The sequence below is a fragment of the Metopolophium dirhodum genome, chromosome 1 (genome assembly GCF_019925205.1).
Source record: "Metopolophium dirhodum isolate CAU chromosome 1, ASM1992520v1, whole genome shotgun sequence".
Classification (NCBI taxonomy): domain Eukaryota; kingdom Metazoa; phylum Arthropoda; class Insecta; order Hemiptera; family Aphididae; genus Metopolophium; species Metopolophium dirhodum.
The window spans coordinates 28,623,752-28,644,246 of NC_083560.1; the positions used below are offsets into that span (position 1 = coordinate 28,623,752).

The 20,495-nt window shown below is 30.5% G+C and overlaps 1 protein-coding gene across 1 annotated transcript in view; it reads right to left on the reverse strand.

Moving 5' to 3' along the window:
- Window positions 1-18,335: 18,335 nt before the first annotated feature.
- LOC132935547 (uncharacterized) overlaps window positions 18,336-20,495 on the reverse strand; it is a 96,196-nt gene continuing 94,036 nt past the window's right edge. The window contains 2 exon segments of the mRNA XM_061002144.1: window positions 18,336-18,423; window positions 19,980-20,157. Coding sequence (XP_060858127.1) covers window positions 18,336-18,423; window positions 19,980-20,157 — 266 coding nt within the window.

The window sequence follows — 20,495 nt, forward strand, 5'->3', positions numbered from 1 at the left end:
ACCTTTCTAAAAAAAAGACAACATTTTTAACCATACCTACATAAAAAAGTAAATGTGAAGACAGTCCTAAATCTGTATTAAAATGGGAAGGAAAATGTTGGATTTAAAAATATTACATAATATATATACCTATATGCGATAAATTAACTCTCGATGAATTGACGTCGCGATGAGTTGACGTCGCGATAAATTGATTACGATAAATTGACGCGCGATGAATTGACTCGCGACGAATTTACGTGTCACCATTCCACACTATAGCATTTCGTACTACACACAATTTTAGTCACAGGTCTACGGTGTTTAGAGAGATACTTTTTGCCGTGCGAATCGACGGTGTGTTTTATATTGTACTTATTATTATAATAATTATTATTGTCGTGGCGCAAATCGTCAGCGGCTTTTTATTATTATTGTTTTTTTTTTCCGAGGCGCGAATCACCCCAATCTTATTATAATTGTTATTTGCCGTGGCGCAAATCGCCATTTATAACTATTGTAATATTATCATCGCAATGCGCGAGTCGTCATATTATTATAACTAGGTATGGTTTGGGACTTGTTGCACTTAAAATTATCGAAATATACAGTCAAAATCGTCAAAACATGCAGCTATTTTTTTTATTTTAAGTTTATTAAAATTATAAAAATATAATATATTATTAAAGAAAAAATTTTGTCTAACTAAGTTTGAATTTATATTTGTTTGAAGATAAGTCTGTATGAGTATAGATCTCATTAGGATTTACCACAACTATACAATTGTCGTTATTGTCGATAAAAAGTTTCATTATTAAGCGATAAAGAGACTACCGCAAACAGACGTATACCTATGCGTTAGATACGACTGACTACGACCATCCAATTATGATTTTTCCAAACAATTGTACGTTTATAAAAATATAAAAATATAAAAATATAAAAATGCGATGTACAAATATGCTAAAAATTGCTCAAATATGCACTTTTATCAACATAATATGACGAAGTATGTTGATAAAAAATATAAATATGCAAACTCAAACTTAGTATTTAATTTCGCAATTTCATAAAACAAATTTATAACTCACCTAGAATATAATCTACGACCATTACAAAAAAACATACAAATGCATCAAGTCCCGAACCACAGACTCTTTGAATTTATATCGTATGTTTATTTTATCAATTCTTATACTCGATAAAATTTTCAAAATATTTTGACTTGTTTTGAGTTGTTTACAGACAATTTCAAAATTAAATTTTTATTATTTTTCTATAAATTTCAATGAAATTTTATTTGTTGGGTCAAAAATTGTGAACATTTAATACAAGGTACCTGATATATGTTTACAATAGCAGTTGAAAAATATTAAAATACACATTTTTTTATAAGCATTTAAAGTTCGAATTTTGACACATTTTTGATATTTGAAATTTAAAAAAAATTTAAAGTTCCTAGTGTACAGTAGAGTGGCACCCACCTTCCCACCATTTGTTATATTGTTTTGTTTAATGTAGGTATGGAAATATTAATTCATTTCATTTTAATTGAACTCAACTCATCTGCATCCAAGCTGATTGCTATAATAGGATGAGTTTGCCACTTGTACCTAACTATATTTTTTTATTTTACTTGTACCTATACATTTTGTTGTTCAATTAACCAGCTAAGGCTTGAAATCGCTTTTAAATATCGAAAAAAATCTTTAAAAATCATCAAATAAATTAAAATAAACTGATATCAAAATCAAATATTTCTTTTAATGATATTCAAAATGTATATTGAAATCGAAAAAAATTTGAAACTATAATTTTTAGGTACCTAGGTAAAATAATTTTTTAATTTTTATAAATTACCTACAAATTGATTTAAAATTCAACGATAGCCGATAAGCGGATTATGTTGATCATAGGTACTATGTAGGTAATAATCTATGTAATAACTAATAATAAATAATTAATGCTTCGTTTTCTTAGAACTGTTCCGCAGCTGCGCAAACGATGACAGGTTTTTCGTAATTGGTTTCATCGTTAATCTCAAAATTAAAATCGTAAAAATGTAAAATCGATGTATACCTATTTTAATTTGGAAAAAAAAGAAAAATTATGTTCAAATTCTAATTAAAAAATCATGCTTAATACCTACCTACCCACAATTAAATCGATATGGCACAACAACATAAAAATCATAAATTTATAAAATTAATATACCTACCTACTATTTTTAATTTAAATCAGAAAAACAAATATGGATACCTACACGAAATTATAATTAAATTTTTCGTTTTGATTTCAAGCCCTGCAATAAACTTTTAGTTATTATTATTAAAAACAATATTAATGAAGTAGGTACTCACGCCTCTCTGTGATAGTTTCTATTTTCTTTATAAGTACTTTGACATATCGTGGCACTAAATGTCTTTTGCACTGTATATCTATACTCATCAGTCGGACATATTTTTCGAAGAGCCAGCCATGTCCGTTAAATACGATGAAAGTAATTATTTTTTTTTTGTATTTTTAAGCTTAAATTAAGTAAATGCTTATTTTACGTACTTTTTTGCTACAAAATCTGAACCCTAATTATATGTTTACACACTATTTTGATTATAAAACTTATCTTGGTAATGCCGGACGATATAAATATAAAATAAGGAAGTGGTACCTACATACTCGACAATCGTTTTTAGTAGCATTTGTAGTTTTTACGCGAAATCTCGTGTACTAGTTGACGTCTAGTTTCTAATTTTTAAGATGCCAAAAGTTGTGAAATCGAAATCAAAAGCGAATTTTTATTTAAAAGAGTTTCCTAACGAGACATTTAAAAGTGATGGAGAAATATTATTCTGTTCATGCTGTGAAAAGGCAGTATCAATAAATCAGCGTTATTCAGTTACTCAGCATATATCTACATCTAAGCACCAACAAAATAGAGATCGTAAAAAAAATTTCAACAAAATTTTCTGAGTTCAGAGCCATCTACGTCTTCTAATAATTTGTCAGCTTTTAATACCGATTTGTGTCGTATGTTAATTCGCGCGGATATTCCTATTAGACGTAGAAAGGTCGTTTAGTCAATATATAAGAGTATTCTCCGACCAAACCGTCGCAATTTTTCATTTGCAAACCTTCAACAATATGTTGTTTCGCATTGTTATGTTCCAGAATAATACTAGTTGTATATACCTACATCGTTTGTATTACTTTCTTTTATAAAATATTTTTTTTGTAATTTTTAATATCTACTAATACGTTTTTTCGATATACTTTTTAAAATTTTTTTTTACATATTTTAATATTTTTTTTACATATTTCAATAAAAATAATTACATATTTATGTACATATTTTGATTTTTTTATTACAATAAAATCCGTTCCCTATTGATGATATTATTGTGAATAAAGTAATTGTTATAGAACCTATTTACGTGGAAACTTGTTTTAAATTTTGGCTTGGCATTCAATTCATCATTATGCCATGCAGTTATTTAATTATGATCCAATGCTAAATACATTTAATATATTTTGTGAACTTGTATGTAATAAAATATGATTACTTTTCAAAATTGATGTTAATTTATTTAAAATTTTATGATCCTATGTGTGCCTATTTAAATTGGAACATTTTATGCATATTATAGTTGTACATTTTGAACTGTTAAATGTGGATGTTACAAATATTGTTACTTTGTAACATCCATTAATGGTTCATAGAGGAATATGTTTTTATGCATATTACGGTTGTATTAAACTGTTATACGGATGTTCAAAAGTGATGTTTCATAGATGTTTCATGAAATACATCACTGCGGTAAAATTACAATCACAGGGATAGCTGTTTTAAACTGTTCTATGGATGTTGAAAAGTGACGTTCAAAAGATGTTTTATGAAAGACATCATTGCGGTAGAAAAAAGATCACAGGGATGTTAAACGTACTTATATGGAACGCAATCTGTGATGTTACATGTTCCAAAATGACATCCTATTGACATTGCTAGAACAAAATATTGCATAGTGGGTACGTACGATCTTGGAAATACCGGGCGATGTATTTTAGTGATTTTTAATTTTCGACGACTTTAAACATTATCTGCTTTGTCTAAATTAACAAGATTAATAATTTTTGACGACCACCAAATGTTATCGTTATCTAAATGGCATTTACGTACTTATTTCCGGCACGTGGCATGCCACTATATAGATTAAAACTAGTTCAGTTAATGTCGATCTTGGTAATGCCGGACGATATAAATATAAAATAAGGAAGTGGTACCTACATACTCGACAATCGTTTTTAGTAGCATTCGTAGTTTTTACGCGAAATCTCGTGTACTAGTTGACGTCTAGTTTCTAATTTTTAAGATGCCAAAAGTTGTGAAATCGAAATCAAAAGCGAATTTTTATTTAAAAGAGTTTCCTAACGAGACATTTAAAAGTGATGGAGAAATATTATTCTGTTCATGCTGTGAAAAGGCAGTATCAATAAATCAGCGTTATTCAGTTACTCAGCATATATCTACATCTAAGCACCAACAAAATAGAGATCGTAAAAAAAAATGTCAACAACATTTTCTGAGTTCAGAGCCATCTACGTCTTCTAATAATTTGTCAGCTTTTAATACCGATTTGTGTCGTATGTTAATTCGCACAGATATTCCTATTAGACGTAGAACGGTCGTTTAGTCAATATAAGAGTATTCTCCGACCAAACCGTCGCAATTTTTCATTTGCAAACCTTCAACAATATGTTGTTTCGCATTGTTATGTTCCAGAATAATACTAGTTTTATATACCTACATCGTTTGTATTACTTTCTTTTATAAAATATTTTTTTTGTAATTTTTAATATCTACTAATACGTTTTTTCGATATACTTTTTTAAATTTTTTTTTACATATTTTAATATTTTTTTTACATATTTCAATAAAAATAATTACATATTTATGTACATATTTTGATTTTTTTATTACAATAAAATCCGTTCCCTAATCATCACAAATGTTTATTATGAAATTATAATTATTATTTAGCCAAATGCTGTAAGCCTCGACTAAGTCATAAATAAAACTAAATTAACAATATAAATAACTATTACCAACTTTCAATTCTTAAGATTATTGATTATCCAGATATCACATTAAAAAAAATTATTAGCGAATTAGATAAAAACATGGTAAATATCTTGTTTAAAGTGTCTCCTGTAAACTTATGTTTTTATGGGTTACGACACTTGGCCTTTTGACCATCTATTATCATTATATATCATTTTTATTTTATAAGTTTTGTTAAAAGAGTACTTGTGCCGTATATGTGTCCGTTGACTAAAAATGTTATATCCCTGTGAGGGTCAGTATCGCAAATGTCTGTTGTATGGAAAAAAAACAAAACGTTTTAAACAAAAAATGTAACATGTGGCCTTTTAACAAAAAGTGATTTAAATGGTACGCAGCTAAATGTATATATTTATCTGTGGATAGTATGGACTTGTCATCAGCGAAGGTTACTTAGAGTGTATTGTTCGTTTAAAGGATATCAGTTTTGACATCATTATAAAGCTCAGGTGCTAAATCAATACCTTGAGGAACCCATGCATTGATTGTGTATTGAGGAGAGAATTCCATACCATGTCCAACCAAAATCTGTCTATCAATCTTCTATTGTTCTAATATAAGTTTTAGCTTAATGATTATTTTAAAATATTTAGCGTTTAAACACATTTTATACAAATAATAAGTCGAGATCATGTAATCAAAGGTTTTGTGAAATACTGTCTTACGAATAATTCCCATAGCATAAATAATAAAATAGTATAACAGTCTATTGGGGGTGGACTGAAAATATATAACTAACAGAAAATTGTATGAAATCAATAAAATACAAACAGTAGTTTTTTTGGTTTAATACTTTGTTTAACATAAACTAATCTAATCTTCTCTAATTTTTCAGGTATTTGTTTTGGATTTGAAAACAATAGTTAAACATTTGCAGTGATTTACTACTAGACAATAAAAACTTCGTCAATATTCAATTTTTTTTTATAACAATTGATTTATTATGATTGATGATTTATTACTATTTGCAAGCATTAAGTTAATTCAAATTATATTTCCTGTTTCATTTTATATTTCATTTTTATTATGCTATATATTATGTTGTGATATAATTGAATTTGTAAAGATAACATTTAAATAAAAATTACTCATTTATTCAATAAACGTTCAAAGTTGTTGAAATTTGTTTATAATCTTTAACATAACATTAAACTAACATCTGCATTAAAATACATATTTCTATATTTCAAACTCAATAATTATTAATATGAAATGAGGACTGCCAAGTCCAGACTATGACAAACATTTTTGTCTTTCTCTAAAAATTTCCAGCTCGTATTATTTATTTTCATGTTTTTACCTATATTCATTGGAGTGTGAATATTTAATTGCTAGTTTTAATTAATATTTTAATTTTAATTTTTTATTCAATATCAGTGGCAAAGAAATAATAATTACTAATACCGCTTGTTTACATTGTTAACAACTGTGCAATGGATGTTACAAAACATTGATGCTATGCTGAATTTAGATTTCAAAACAACATTACCAATTAACTTTTATTTATAACCATGACATTCTGTGACTTTTATAAAAATAACGTTTGTAAAATTATACGTTAACAAGTAACAAATTATATTCAAATACAAATTATTTTTTTGTGACATGATATTACAACAAAACATTTATAATAAAGTATTTTTTCTTACAAATGACAAATAATCACTGTTAGTTTTACATTCTTGTTGTACAATTGCATGCATTTATAATTTTATTTGATTTATAACTTTAATATATATATTAGGATACTAATTATTAGGATACGTAAAATAATAAGATGTTAAATGTATTTGTTAAATATTTTTCTTATGATTACTTGTATACTTTGTTATCTTTTGTCTTTATTTATGTTTTTGTTTCTGATATAGTATGTTCTATTACAGCGGTTCTCAACTGAGTCAAGTTAATTGTAAATATTACTCAAGGACTGCATTATTGCAATTTAATGTTTACTCGGTGAGGACATTTCTATGATAAAAAAATAACTACATTATTAGTTATTGTAAATGGGCATTTTTAGTACCGCTGTGATAAAAAACAATTACTAGAATAAATAAATACTGTATTTTACAACAGGGTACCAACAGGGGCCTAACTACAGGGGAATTTGTGATCCTCATACACATTTTAGATTTTGAAAGAAAATAATTTTTTGGTTTAACAATAAAGTCTGATTTTTTAATAAATTGTTTAATAATATCATGAGCAAAATTATCGTTTAGAATCTTAATAGTTAAATTTATTGTTGATAAAATTAAGTGCCTTTTTTTATTTTATTAATTATGCAAAATGTTATATATTATTTTATCAAGTTTTAATACGTACATAGTTTTACATACTTTAGAATTATAAGTATAAATGTTTAGTTGGTGCAACGTTAAAATCCTAAATTTATAAAAAAAAAAAAAATATTAATTTCTTCTCATTCACAGATAGTTATAATTACATTAGTTGTTTACATTTCTAACAGCTTAATACATTATTATTTATTAATATACTTTTATAATATTATATAATATATTATCAAAATAATTTTAGTTTTAAAAGTTTTAATAATTTACAAGAGCACGCATTTCCGACCACAAGATTTTGGTATCCGAGGCAGTTGTCGCTCCTCCCTAAATTTGGACCCTTAATTATTCGGCGTGGATGTCGGTCGGTCGACGAAAAAAAAACGACATGTGATCGTTTATCGTGTAAAGTTGATGTGGCCATACGGCGAGCACGGTCCGCGGACTTAAGCTATCCGGCGTGAAAATATTTTACCCGCGGCAGCTATGACGACAATAAGGCGAAGTCCCGCTTTGACTGCGGCGGCGGCCGTGTACCCGTGCCGGATGTCACTGTGCCCTTCATCGACCGGCGTTTGACGAGTTGGCGTTCAATATCAATACATTTGAAATAAATCAGGAATAAACCAAGCAGCTTTGTAGTACATAGAGTAGATTATTTTGAGTAAGAAATACATGAAAAATTTTCTTTTTAAGTCTAAGAATTTAAAATTTAATACAAGATTCTTCATAAGTTTGTCAACTTTATCAAAAAAAAAAAATTTCTACAAGAAAGTCAAATTAAATTTTTATGAGCGTTTAAACTTCATATTTTTACAACATTTGATATTCACTTGATTTCTCATGTAACGATTTTCTTATTTTGTTGCAATTAAAAAACTAATGACTTTGAATACTAGAAAATTTCACTGAATGTTTATATTATCATTTTCTATACACGATAAAATTATGAAAATAATTTGACTCTTTTTAAACTGTTTACGGACTTTATCAGTTTTCAATTTTTTTATTTTTTTTTTTCTATAAATATAAATAAAATATTATTTGTTGAGTAAAAAAGCGTGAAAATTTAATGCAAGGTATATATCGTTACATTAGCAGTTGAAAAAAATTAAAAATACATAAGCATCATTTTTTTTTAGAAGCATTTAAAGTTCAAATTTAAAATGTAATAATTATCTTGTAGTTAAAAATTTATAAAATGTTCAACTTTTATAGCTAAGAATTGAAAATTTAAAACAAGTTTCCACGTAAATAGGTTATATATAAATTACTTTATTCACAATAATATCATCAAATATACTTGGTTATATCATAAGCTGACTGACCGTTTTCGCTCAGAATCGTTTTTCTTATACAATGATATTATATCGTTGAATTCAAATTTAACACCATCCATTACAGTGACCCACTTGTAACCTACTGTACAGCAGAGCGACACCCACTTATTTACCTTTTTTAAGGAGTTGTGCTTAGGAAATTCATTCGTCTCTGTTCGTTTTTGTGTGTGTAGTAAATGATCATAAGTGTGTATACTTCCCACCTATCACCTGCATCATACATATTACGCACGCGCTATGCACTTGTCATTTTGTCATTAGATCAAAATAATCAAAACCAATTTATGGACGTGGAATAGTTAGCTATACACCTGCCAATATTTTAAGTACTTCTAAAGATTCGATTTAAAAAATGTATAAGATTTTTCAATGCATAAACTAGATTACTATGCCTCAACCGGAACACTTTTTCAATTATAACAAATCATTGACGGGAATAGACATTTTAAATGTTATACATTTTTAAAAATTTATATTAAATGTATTAAAAACTATTAAAAATATTAAAATATTGAAAACATGCACCGACCGATGCTCAATAAGCTCCACTCAACAATTATTTTAATTATTTTAATCGAACCACTAAGTACCTTAATTGTTCTCAGTCGCTAAGGTCGTTTTGTTTTAAAATTTTTTTTAAAAAATTGATAGACTTTGTAGGTGCTTTAACATAATCCTTATATGCGAATATGTGATAACCCCGATGTCATATTATACACTTACCCCCAATATATGCAAAATACAATTTCATACTTTAACCCTCTGAAAACTAACACTCTGCAGTTGTTTTGCCCATATGCAAACCCGGATATTGTACGTCAAGTTTTATTTGTAAAATCACTGGTTTGTAATAAAGTTTTTGTAAGAACTTTATATTTGGTATAATTGAACACCTATACTTTGGTGGGATTTTCTTAATTAAAAAAAAACTAGTAAATCGTTACATATTGCATTTCAAAAAAATGTATTATAATACAATCGTTTCTCTTGACACGTTATACAGGCAACTCAGTCAAGAATAAGATCAAATGGCTCGGGAAATTTACTTGGAAAAACAAAAGAAGAAACGGCTTTCGTGCCACAACGGAGAACTGCAGTGGAAACTGAAAAAGAGCACCGAAGTGGCAAATCATTTAGCTGTTTCAACATAGAGACTGATTAAGTCGTCGAAACTCGTCTGAACAACGATCTGTTTGATCTGTTTTATAAATAAAAATGTTTAATTCCGCAGGCCAAACACCGCAAGACCTTGCAGCTATGAGAGAGGCACAAAACAACTATCAGAAACTATGCAGCAGGAAGAGCTCCAATTCGGAAAACAGGTAATATTATAATAATATTATTAGTTATTAATTTACACATTATTGTTTATTATTTTGAGCGTGCCCGAGTCGAGCGTCGCGTGTTTGCATGGGTGTTATCTTTATGAAGTAATTTTATGTAGTGTGTGTTATCCGTGATCGATATTCTTATGTTATCTCGCTATCAAATGTTATCACCGCAATACGAATTGTACTGTCGTCTTTGTAGGAATTAGACTTGTAGCTTGTACTTTCGAAGTCCTGTGCATTAACGAGTCAACAAGTTTAGGCGATTTAAATTAATTTAATTAATTTAACGCACTACCTATATAATATCAGTTTTTTTATTAACTTAATTTATTTGCCCTTGTGTTATGACTTAAAGTAACGCAATATGTTTCGCAACTGTTCGTCTGTTCCAACTTCCCAATTAAGTTAAATTTGAATTTTCATTAACAACTGCATATTATACATTATATAACCTCATATTTTATGTTTGTCTCCCGAGTATGCATGTTATTTTCTTTTTTAATGCCTTTGCTTATTTGTACTATACCGGTGTTACGTTAATTGTTTTTTAGTGATAAAATGTAATTAAAATATTTTAAAACTAAATGAGTTTATGTTAACATAAACTGTTAAAATTTCTATTAACTTAACATTTAATTAAAAAAATAAAAATGTTTGACTCTAGTTACTTCTAACTGAATTAAAAATATAAATTTTACTAACACGCACTCTGTCTTGCAAAAATGTTGTTGAACATATTGTATTTCGGAATTTTTCCGATTTATTACATTTTCATATTCAATCTCGAATACGTATTTCTACTTCCGCGTATTGTAAAAATCGTGTTTTTCCCATGTATTCGAGCACACACAAAAATGTCTTTCTCTCAAATACGGAACGTATAGTATTTATATTTCCACTTTGGCCTCGATAGCTCATCCTTGCAACACTCCTACCCAGTAATAAATTTTACGAGAGTAAAATGTCAATACGTATATCAAAACTAATTATAATATATTGTCGGTTGTGTTTGGTATTCAGCGGTGACGAGGACACGAGGACACGAGGACACGATGACTAGCCAGCTGGTGGAGGTAGACTCGGAGGCGCCGGCCCGGATACTGGGAGTGATGAAGAAGAACGATTCGCTGTCGTACGTGTTCGAGGTGGAAGAGGAACCGTCGGAGATCGCCACTCGGCTGGTGCGCCGGGCCAGCAGTCTGCGGTCGGGGGGGCAAGTCGCGGACGCGTGCGCGCGGACCGGCTGGCGGCGAGAAGCGGTCCCGGGCCAGCTCGAAGTCGGGCGGCGGGTCGTCCGACAAGTCGGTGGAACTGGACTCGGCGCTCACCCGGAACCTGGACGAACTGCTCACGCCCGGCCCGAACGACCGGTACCTGAGCAGCTGTTTCACGTGCAGCTCGGACTCCTCCAACTCGTCGCCGGAGCACCACCTCCACAACGTGGTGCAGACCTACGAACAGAACCACGGTCCGTCCTATGTACAGATGGTCGCCGAGCAGACCGGCGGTGGTGATAAGGCCCAGGGCGGTGGGCTGACCACCAGATAATATTTTGGTCGCCTTCGTACGGATGGGTGACGGGAGGGATGGAAGGAAAGTCCTGAGGGATAGATCCTTATAATATCATGTTCGCGCACAATACGCATTCTCTGTTAGACTTATTTTTCTCTCGTTAGATTGTGCCAAATACCGTAAGAATGTTGTTCACAATTCACAATCCATGTTTATATTATAATTTTATAATGTGTGTTTAATGTAAAAATCAAAATACCTTTTACTTTTTACCGCTAACGACGTTTTGAATTTTTATTACGATTTTATTTTGGTGTACAAAAGCGCGAGCGTGTGTGTATTTTTTCTCTAGTAACTCTTAAGACTGAATTCTTAGACAAATACTGCACAACAAATCGTGTAACTTAACAGTTTGACTAGCTTTCATTTGTGTTGTATAATTTTGACTTGTCTGACCAAATATATGTTATCTGATGCTTTATGTGTCAAACATAATACATTAGTCATGTAAAATGTATATTATTTTATTTTTCATTCTTTTTTTCCTGACGTTCGAAAACATTTTTTCGACAAACATGTATGCATTTATCTACACAGTCTTAGAATTAAATTTTGTTTTTTCAAAAAAACCTTGTACTATCCTTTTCCTATCCTCTGTACTGTCCAACTCTTTTACCTTCTCTCTTGTACTTTAAATGTTATTTTTATACTATATATTATTCAGCTCATCTATTACAATAAATATCATACACCTATTATATAATAGGAATAAATGGAAATACGCCAAGACAGAAAATGAATACCTGCCAACAAATTATTACAATATTGTAGTCTGTCATATTTGGTCTACGAATCTTATATAATATGAACGGTGTAACAGAAAGACTTGAAAAAAATTATGCTTCTTAAACTTATAATATGACAAAAATAATTGTTAAAATTCTATGATTAATAAATAATTTAAGGAGTATACTTATGTCAGCAAATTCCCAAAAAAAATATTTTGAAAAAAGTAATTACGTTCCAAATTAATTTAATCAAAAAAATATTGATATTTTAAAAATTCTAGAAAATAAACTACTTGACGTGGATAAATATTTTTACCATCAAAATTGTTCTTATAATCTGATTCACAAATTGGCTATTTTTAAATTTTTAATACATCCAAAAAAAAGTAAATTAAATTTAAAATTTTTATTTTCAGTGTAAAAAAATAAAAATAATTGTTTGTATAACAGCAAATGTGTAACGCGAATGACTATAAATTATGTATAAAAAAAAATTTATATTGATTAGCACAGAGGTTTTTTCAAAAGTAAGTTTTATCTGTTATAAACATTCACTCAAAATTTCATGTCCCTATGGTCATTTGTTTTAGAGTAACACCAAAAACCAAAATTGATTTTCTCGAAAACAGATTTTGCGTAATAATTCCCGTTTTTCCTTAATTTTTCTTTTATTTTTCACGTCGCTTTTGAAAACTACTGGGAAATTTTTACTTTTGACCTTCTCAAAGTACCAACTAGATTCACTTTCCTATCAGAAAAGTTACTGTTGAAGAAAATCCAAGCACTTTTACTGTCCTAAAAGGTGATGACAGACACAAAAAAAAAAAATAAAAAAAAAACACACATCATTGTAAAATCAATACATTTATCGCTTCGCTCAGAATCTAAAAAAAATATTCTCTTTAATTCGACAAAAAAATAAATCCGCGATCTGTGAAAAAATAATAATTGTTATGTTTTAAGGCATTATATCATTATATTTGATTGATTATTGAAAAAAAATAATAGCGGGATCGCCGCCGTCGACGGCGTGTAAAAACATCATCTTAAATAGAAGTATTTTGCTTCGTGTTTTCGACCGGGAGCCGTGGCGCGCTCCTGTAACCCGGCTGCTCGGAGGTCGGAATGCGTTGATGGTGGGGGTGTGGGGGCAACTGTGGCAGGTCGGTACGCGTCGAACGGACGTCCGCGCTAAGCTTGTCGTCGATATGGGTCCGGCGGTGTAGCCCACCGGACCCAGGTCAGCTAAGGGGCGGCGGACAGGGCCAGGGGGGAAACCCAGCAGCCAAAAGTATCCGCGGTGAGCAATAACGGGATAGCGTCTGCGAGTGGACGCCTGTTCGCAGCCCCGCCGTCACATCCAGACCACAGTCCGAATTTTTTTGCATTTTTTTTTCGCATTTTCCGATCTTTTTTTACCGTTTTTCCTGCGCTTTTTTTTGTACAAGTCGAGCGATGACGAGTGCAGTAAAAAAAAATTGAACAAATTTATTATGTAATGGGGGGGGGGGTCATATATCTCCCCCTCTTTGGCGTATTTTAAAAACAAATAACTGTGAATACTTGAAATGATCACCAAATGTGGTTTTCTATATTATATTTATTTAATTTTTTCTTAAAAAATGTCCACGCAAAAATACGTAAATATTGTACTATATTATGTAATTAATCCATTTTCCAAACATTTTGATTAAGTTTAAAGGTTTTTAAACTTAATAAAATTATGTGTGTACGTATGTTCATTGTGTACGTATGTTCATGACGTACCTATGATGTATAAATTATATACATTTGAATAATAAATAATAATTTTTTTTTCATGTATACAATATATTATTTTGAAGATAATAATATTATTAGGTACATAATAAGCATATAGTTGGTATTATATTATTATAGACTTATAGTAACAATATTTTAAACTGTGCCAATTATACATTTCCATTTTACATAATATCAAATACTTATATTATTTCTACGCCATGGTCAACCTATTTATCGTTTCCGCGATCCATCAATTACAAAATGGTTTAGTAATATTCCACTCACAGTAAATTCAAAAACAAGTTCATTATACGACCATATCGATATCGCTATATATCATTAACCACCGGTCAAAATTATGAACTGAGAGTTCGGTGTTGTTACTTGTTTGAGACTTTTCATGTGCCTCCTAAAACAAGAGTCCTCCCGCGGGGTACGCAAGCACATACCCTACACCACCCCGTGCGCACGCCAATGGTTGGTGTGGTATAAAGATAAACTTCAGCCTTGTCTTTTGACTTAAAACCAGATAACCTGATGTTATATAGTTCAAAATGTATTTTATACACTGAGTTTGTCATCTAAGAACAACACGGAGATAATTTGCAAATAATTAACATACCTAATAATATAATATTATAATCATCACTCACTTCTGACGGCCCAACTGGTGGTAGTGTGATTGCACAAATGGCCCTCGGACATGGCGGATTGTGAAGTTGGCCGGCGCCCGGTATAACAGATCGGACAACCAAAGACTGGGTATCGGGTCGGTGGCGGCATCCCGCTGCAAAGTATGATCACCGACGTCGGCTCCCGCACCATCGGCCGACTGCAATAGAACGGTCAGTAACCCAAACACAAATGCAAACAAAGCGATCGTCAGCAGCAACGGCCGTGACATTATAACGGATTTGTATTATATACAGACATACAGTACATAATATATAATATAATATAATATTATTTTTATGGTCTTCGTTAAAATAATTTTCGTACGGAAAAACAAAACACTCTACGGGATGATCTGGGAAAAAAAATCAAATTTATATTTTTACACACACTGGCGTAACAGGATAAAAATCTAGGCAAAAAAATTAACCTCCCGTTCGGCCGTTCCTGCAGTCATAATCACGATTTCAAGATAATAACGTTTTCGCGAATCACGGATAATAACAGTCACGAATAAAACGATTATTGCGATAACAGTAACACTGACAATACGTCAACATAATATTATTCAACAAGAGAAACCTAAAATAAATATAAACTTTTATAAAATTTTTTGAGGAAACAAATATTTTAATATTATAATAATAATATGTTAACAGTGTCTTGTTAAGAATACTTTTTAAATGTGGATTATTTGGAGGGGCAAAATGATACTTTTGCCTTCACAAACATTTCTGGGGGGGGGGGCACTTCCCCCCCTCCCCACAATCACGCCACTGATTACACATCATAGTACGTTTTTCACACGTTTAGTTATTATTGTGAGCGTGACACCACTTGTGGTTGCTAATAATCGGAGAACAGATCACGCATTCGCTCGGGGTTGAAATTCACAGTATAATATGAGTAAAATAAATTTAAACTGTATAATATATTATTCAAGGTTATATATATTTATACTCACCTTGTATATTATTACCACAGTCGCTAAATAATATTTTTATAGTATGTCTCACACATTGTGATGTAAATATTATGTAATATATGGTAATTTTTAATATAAATGTTCTGTAAGAGTATATCACATCAAATTTACCGGACCTAACATTTGAGAAATAAAAATAATAATATCCACGAATAATTTATAATCGCACCTTCTAATTAGACGGTGAAATGAATTAGATTTTCAATCGATTAAATACGATGTGTTTATTTTGAGCTGACTTTCCTTCGATGTCATCTAATATTGTATTTTGTGTAACGATTAAAATATTGCAGTCTTAATCCCCCATCGAAATTGACGTTCATAATATTTAGCAAAAGACACTGTCCACATGTGAACGTGAACTCATCATTACATCAAATAATAATACATATTGAACGTCAACGTGAAGGAAATTCATACATACCAATTGTACCTAGGCTATTTATCCATTGTTATCACTTTTATATCGCTCCTATATGTTACTTTAATACTTATCTTGTATATTTTGTAATGTATCTTCATTTGTTGGCTTCAACATATATAAAAAAATAAATAAAAATAAGCAGAATATTATTCAAACTATTTCAATCTATACAAATCAAATTTCATACAATAGTATAGTTTATTCTCCTGTATCACAACTCTATTACTCCGTTCATAAAGAAGATTATTATATTATGCTTTTAACTATACCTAGGGCAGAACTATACTCGTCCGAAACTTGATATTTATAGATTGAAATACTTTGAATAATATTCTGCTTTGGATTGTGAAATCAATGATGTATGCGGCGGTGTCGTTCAATAAAGAAAAAAAAATTAGGAAATTATAACTATAGTAAAAGTATAATTTTTTCAGTACCTAATTTCGTTTGAAAATTACATCAAAATATGTAAAAAAACATGTTTTCAAAATAGTTGAAACTTTTCGAAATAATGAGTGTACATACTTAAATAGATCACGTGGAATATTGGAGGAAGTGAAGGAGTGTGTGAGGAGGCGGTTTATGAGTCCACCTGAGGTTTCTTGAAAAAGATAAAAATTAAAACTGTCTTATATTTTTATTTACGATGATATAATATACGTCTACGGGAATAATTTTTACGCGCGCTAAAAGCTTTCATAGGATGATAAATTGTCCGGTAGCCATCTTACAGCTATATATATTATAATAGGTATAAATATTATACATGCGACGACGATGCGGTCAAACACGCGTGCATATTATTATTATTACTGTTAGGAATAAATGTAAAATTACATCGCGCATGCACTATATACACTGTATAGCAGTGCAGTGTAGGTTCTATGTACATTGTACACATTATGTAGTTATTATTAGAATATTATAGCAATACGTACCTATAATCCAAGTAAATAAAAAAAAATTGTAGTCACGCGTGTCGGTGTAATTCGTTTAAAGCATTTTTTTTCCCGCACACACACACACACACACACACACATCCATTTACACGCATAAGCGTGTTATTATCCAAGGGAGTCTAATTTAATTTATGGATTCTTTTTAGGATCTCGACACGAAAACGAAACGTGCCCAGAAAATACAAATGGGCGGGATCGGAAGCGGTGATTATCTATTTTTGTCTAACATACGCGTAACATAGGAATTATAAGATATTGTGTTCTATTGCCAACGGCTGTTCTTGTGAAACTTTACTAAACTTTACTAACTTTACTATGGATAGGTACCAGAGTTTATCGTTTATATAATCAGAAAAAAAAATAATAATTTCCTTATATTTTCATATATTTTCTTATTTTCTGGTATCAAAAATTGTTATTACAAAATAATACTTATTACCTACTGTATCAGATTATAAAAATAAATTATTTTTGTGGATACATCAACATTATTTTCTTTATAAATATTGAAAAATAGATCATGGGATGATATTTCCTTTTGACCTCCCAAAAGTACTAATACTAGATTCACTTTTATATCAGAAAAAATGATGATCTTGAAATTCCGTGCAATTTTTCTATCCAAAATGTTGGTGACAGACAAAAAAAACATACATCACTGTAAAATCAATACCTCCACTCAGAATCTAAAATTGATTGATATAAAGATAACATATTTAGTATAAATAATAATAAAAAAATAATAAATAATACAACATGTTTTTTATACTTGTATTATATTACTATTAAGAGCACGTTATTCATGCATGTGGTACCCATGTGTTATATCCGTCTTACAACTAACGCATCATAATATTGCAAATTTTACGTTAAGATGATTGTTATGAGGATAGCTAATAGATAGCTGATAGATCATATAACTTGCTTCAAATTTAAAACAGATAACAATTATAATAATAATTTAAATATTTAAATTTTATCATAGGTAGATACGGTACACAATAGTTGTACACTGCACAGAATGCTACAGCGCTAATCAATAATAGTATTACTGCTGTACACTTGTATACCTACCGATACATAAGGCCATAACTTTATTAACTATATTATCATATATTATGATGTAATTGCTAACATTTCATAACTGACCCGTACATACCTATTATAAGATAATCTAATCTTTTTTAACAGTTTTACTGCTGCAGCAGGTAGCTGGTTTTTCGATCGGTGTTCCATTCTTGATCAACGAGCTTTTACTTTTCCTAAAATTATATAAAAAAAAAGATAGATTATTAAATTATAATTATATTTATAGGAAGGTACCTAGTTACTAAGGTAATTTATTATATATTATTATTATTATTTTTTTTTTTATTGAACTTAAACCCGGCGACTATGGCCATTAGCTGTTGTAGGGGTTATGATCTGTGGTAGGGGTAACGTTGGTACGGTAGGTTTTTACGATTGTTTTAACTGTTGTTATGGTATGTAGCAAACACGTGTATGTGTGGCAAGTTTTTTACTTTTTAACAACTATGAACGCGGGTGGTCACCCATCCGGGAGCTAGTAGCTGTGGCCGTTACTTACTCCCAGTCGTGACTGGTAGCAGCCAACGCGCCACGCCAAGCCACTATATATTATTATAATTATGACAGACTCATAATATAAGATTGGCTTGGATAATATTATTATTTAAAAATTGCCATTAAGAACGGGATATTAGAATTAGAGTACCTACCGCAGGTTTGTTTGCAAGTGTATATAAGATACTTCTTCAGGTATTAATTATTATAAAACAATATTAGGACAAATGCATTTAAATTTAAAATAAAACTCACATAATTATTACACTGGCATAGAAATTAGTTTAGGTATATACAATGACACAGGCTACTATATAATATGGTAATAGAGTAATGCTATAATAATGTATTGCCTAAGTATACGTAACTGGTACGTGTGTAAGTACCTAGTAGGTAACTACTTACTTTAGTAATAGTATTAATTACCTTGGATATTTTTTTATCTACCCACCCGGTACCCACCCACCCAACCCCACCATTATAGGTGGTTCAAATGCACCTGGGTGTGTACTCTTCACCACTGGACGTTTGTGTGACAAACCCAGGGGTGAAGTGGCCCACTGACCTACTGTCCTGTAGGATAGTAAGCCATTGTACTACGGGGGCACGTTCAATCGGGAATCTCAAAATAATATAATATAAACGGTTGCCAAATGGTAATATGGACACACACATGGACGGAAATCACAAAATAATATATAAATGTTTGCAATGGTAATTGGTAATATGGACACACAGACAGACAAACAAACAGACATACATTCATTTTTATATATATAAACTATCTAAATCGATACTCATTGATAATATAATATTGTTGGTGTAATTACAGTTAGAGTTTTGTTATTTTTATGTTAAAAATACTAATTTCTCCTCTGAATTTTTTTGAATACGGTGCCTTCTATAAGTTAATAGGCTTTTATAGGTCCAGTCCACCCCTGGACGTACCAATAGACCTTATACTAATAGACAAAAAATTAGTGTATGAAAAACATGGCAAAATATAGAGGACTATTTAGAGGGCAATATAGATGATCGTTTACTCATATGCATAGTAGTGCGGGGTAGTACGATAAGATATATAGATTATTGTATTTTATGTTCAAGACAGGCCACATCACTGCGATGTGTTTCCACGCTGCTTGTAATGATGTTGTTATACACTGATACACAGATTATGTCTATAAGTCTATTAGTAGATGGTATATAGAGTATGAACATACCACTATTTAACCGTATACTATTCTTAATATTAGTGTCTCCACCTACCACATATCTTGACGACAGATGAACTGGTAACCTCTGTGAACTCTGAGATGTTAGCATAACAGTCATGTTCACCAACAAAATGGAGTATGAGAGTTTCCCCATAATCATAACAAATTTATTGAGAATCAAATTTTTAAGTAGACCTGTAAAACATTTATAGTTGCGATATATTAATAAAGCTGATGCCCTGAAATGGTGTCTGCAAGTTTATTTTAAATAGCTTAGGACCAAGGACTCACTCAGTCTTTTCTATATAATTTGACTGTAATAAAGCACTCGGGCTATGAAAAAGTTCAAAATTAAAAACGGCACGTACGACGTACTCGGTAAATCACATTAAATACCTACGTCCTTTTTAAGAATGTATATATAAATAAAATGTATAAGACTGTATATAATATATATTATTATAAATTATAATACATATAATATGTAATTATATAAATGTTACTTTTACTCTTTATCTCATATTCACCCAATT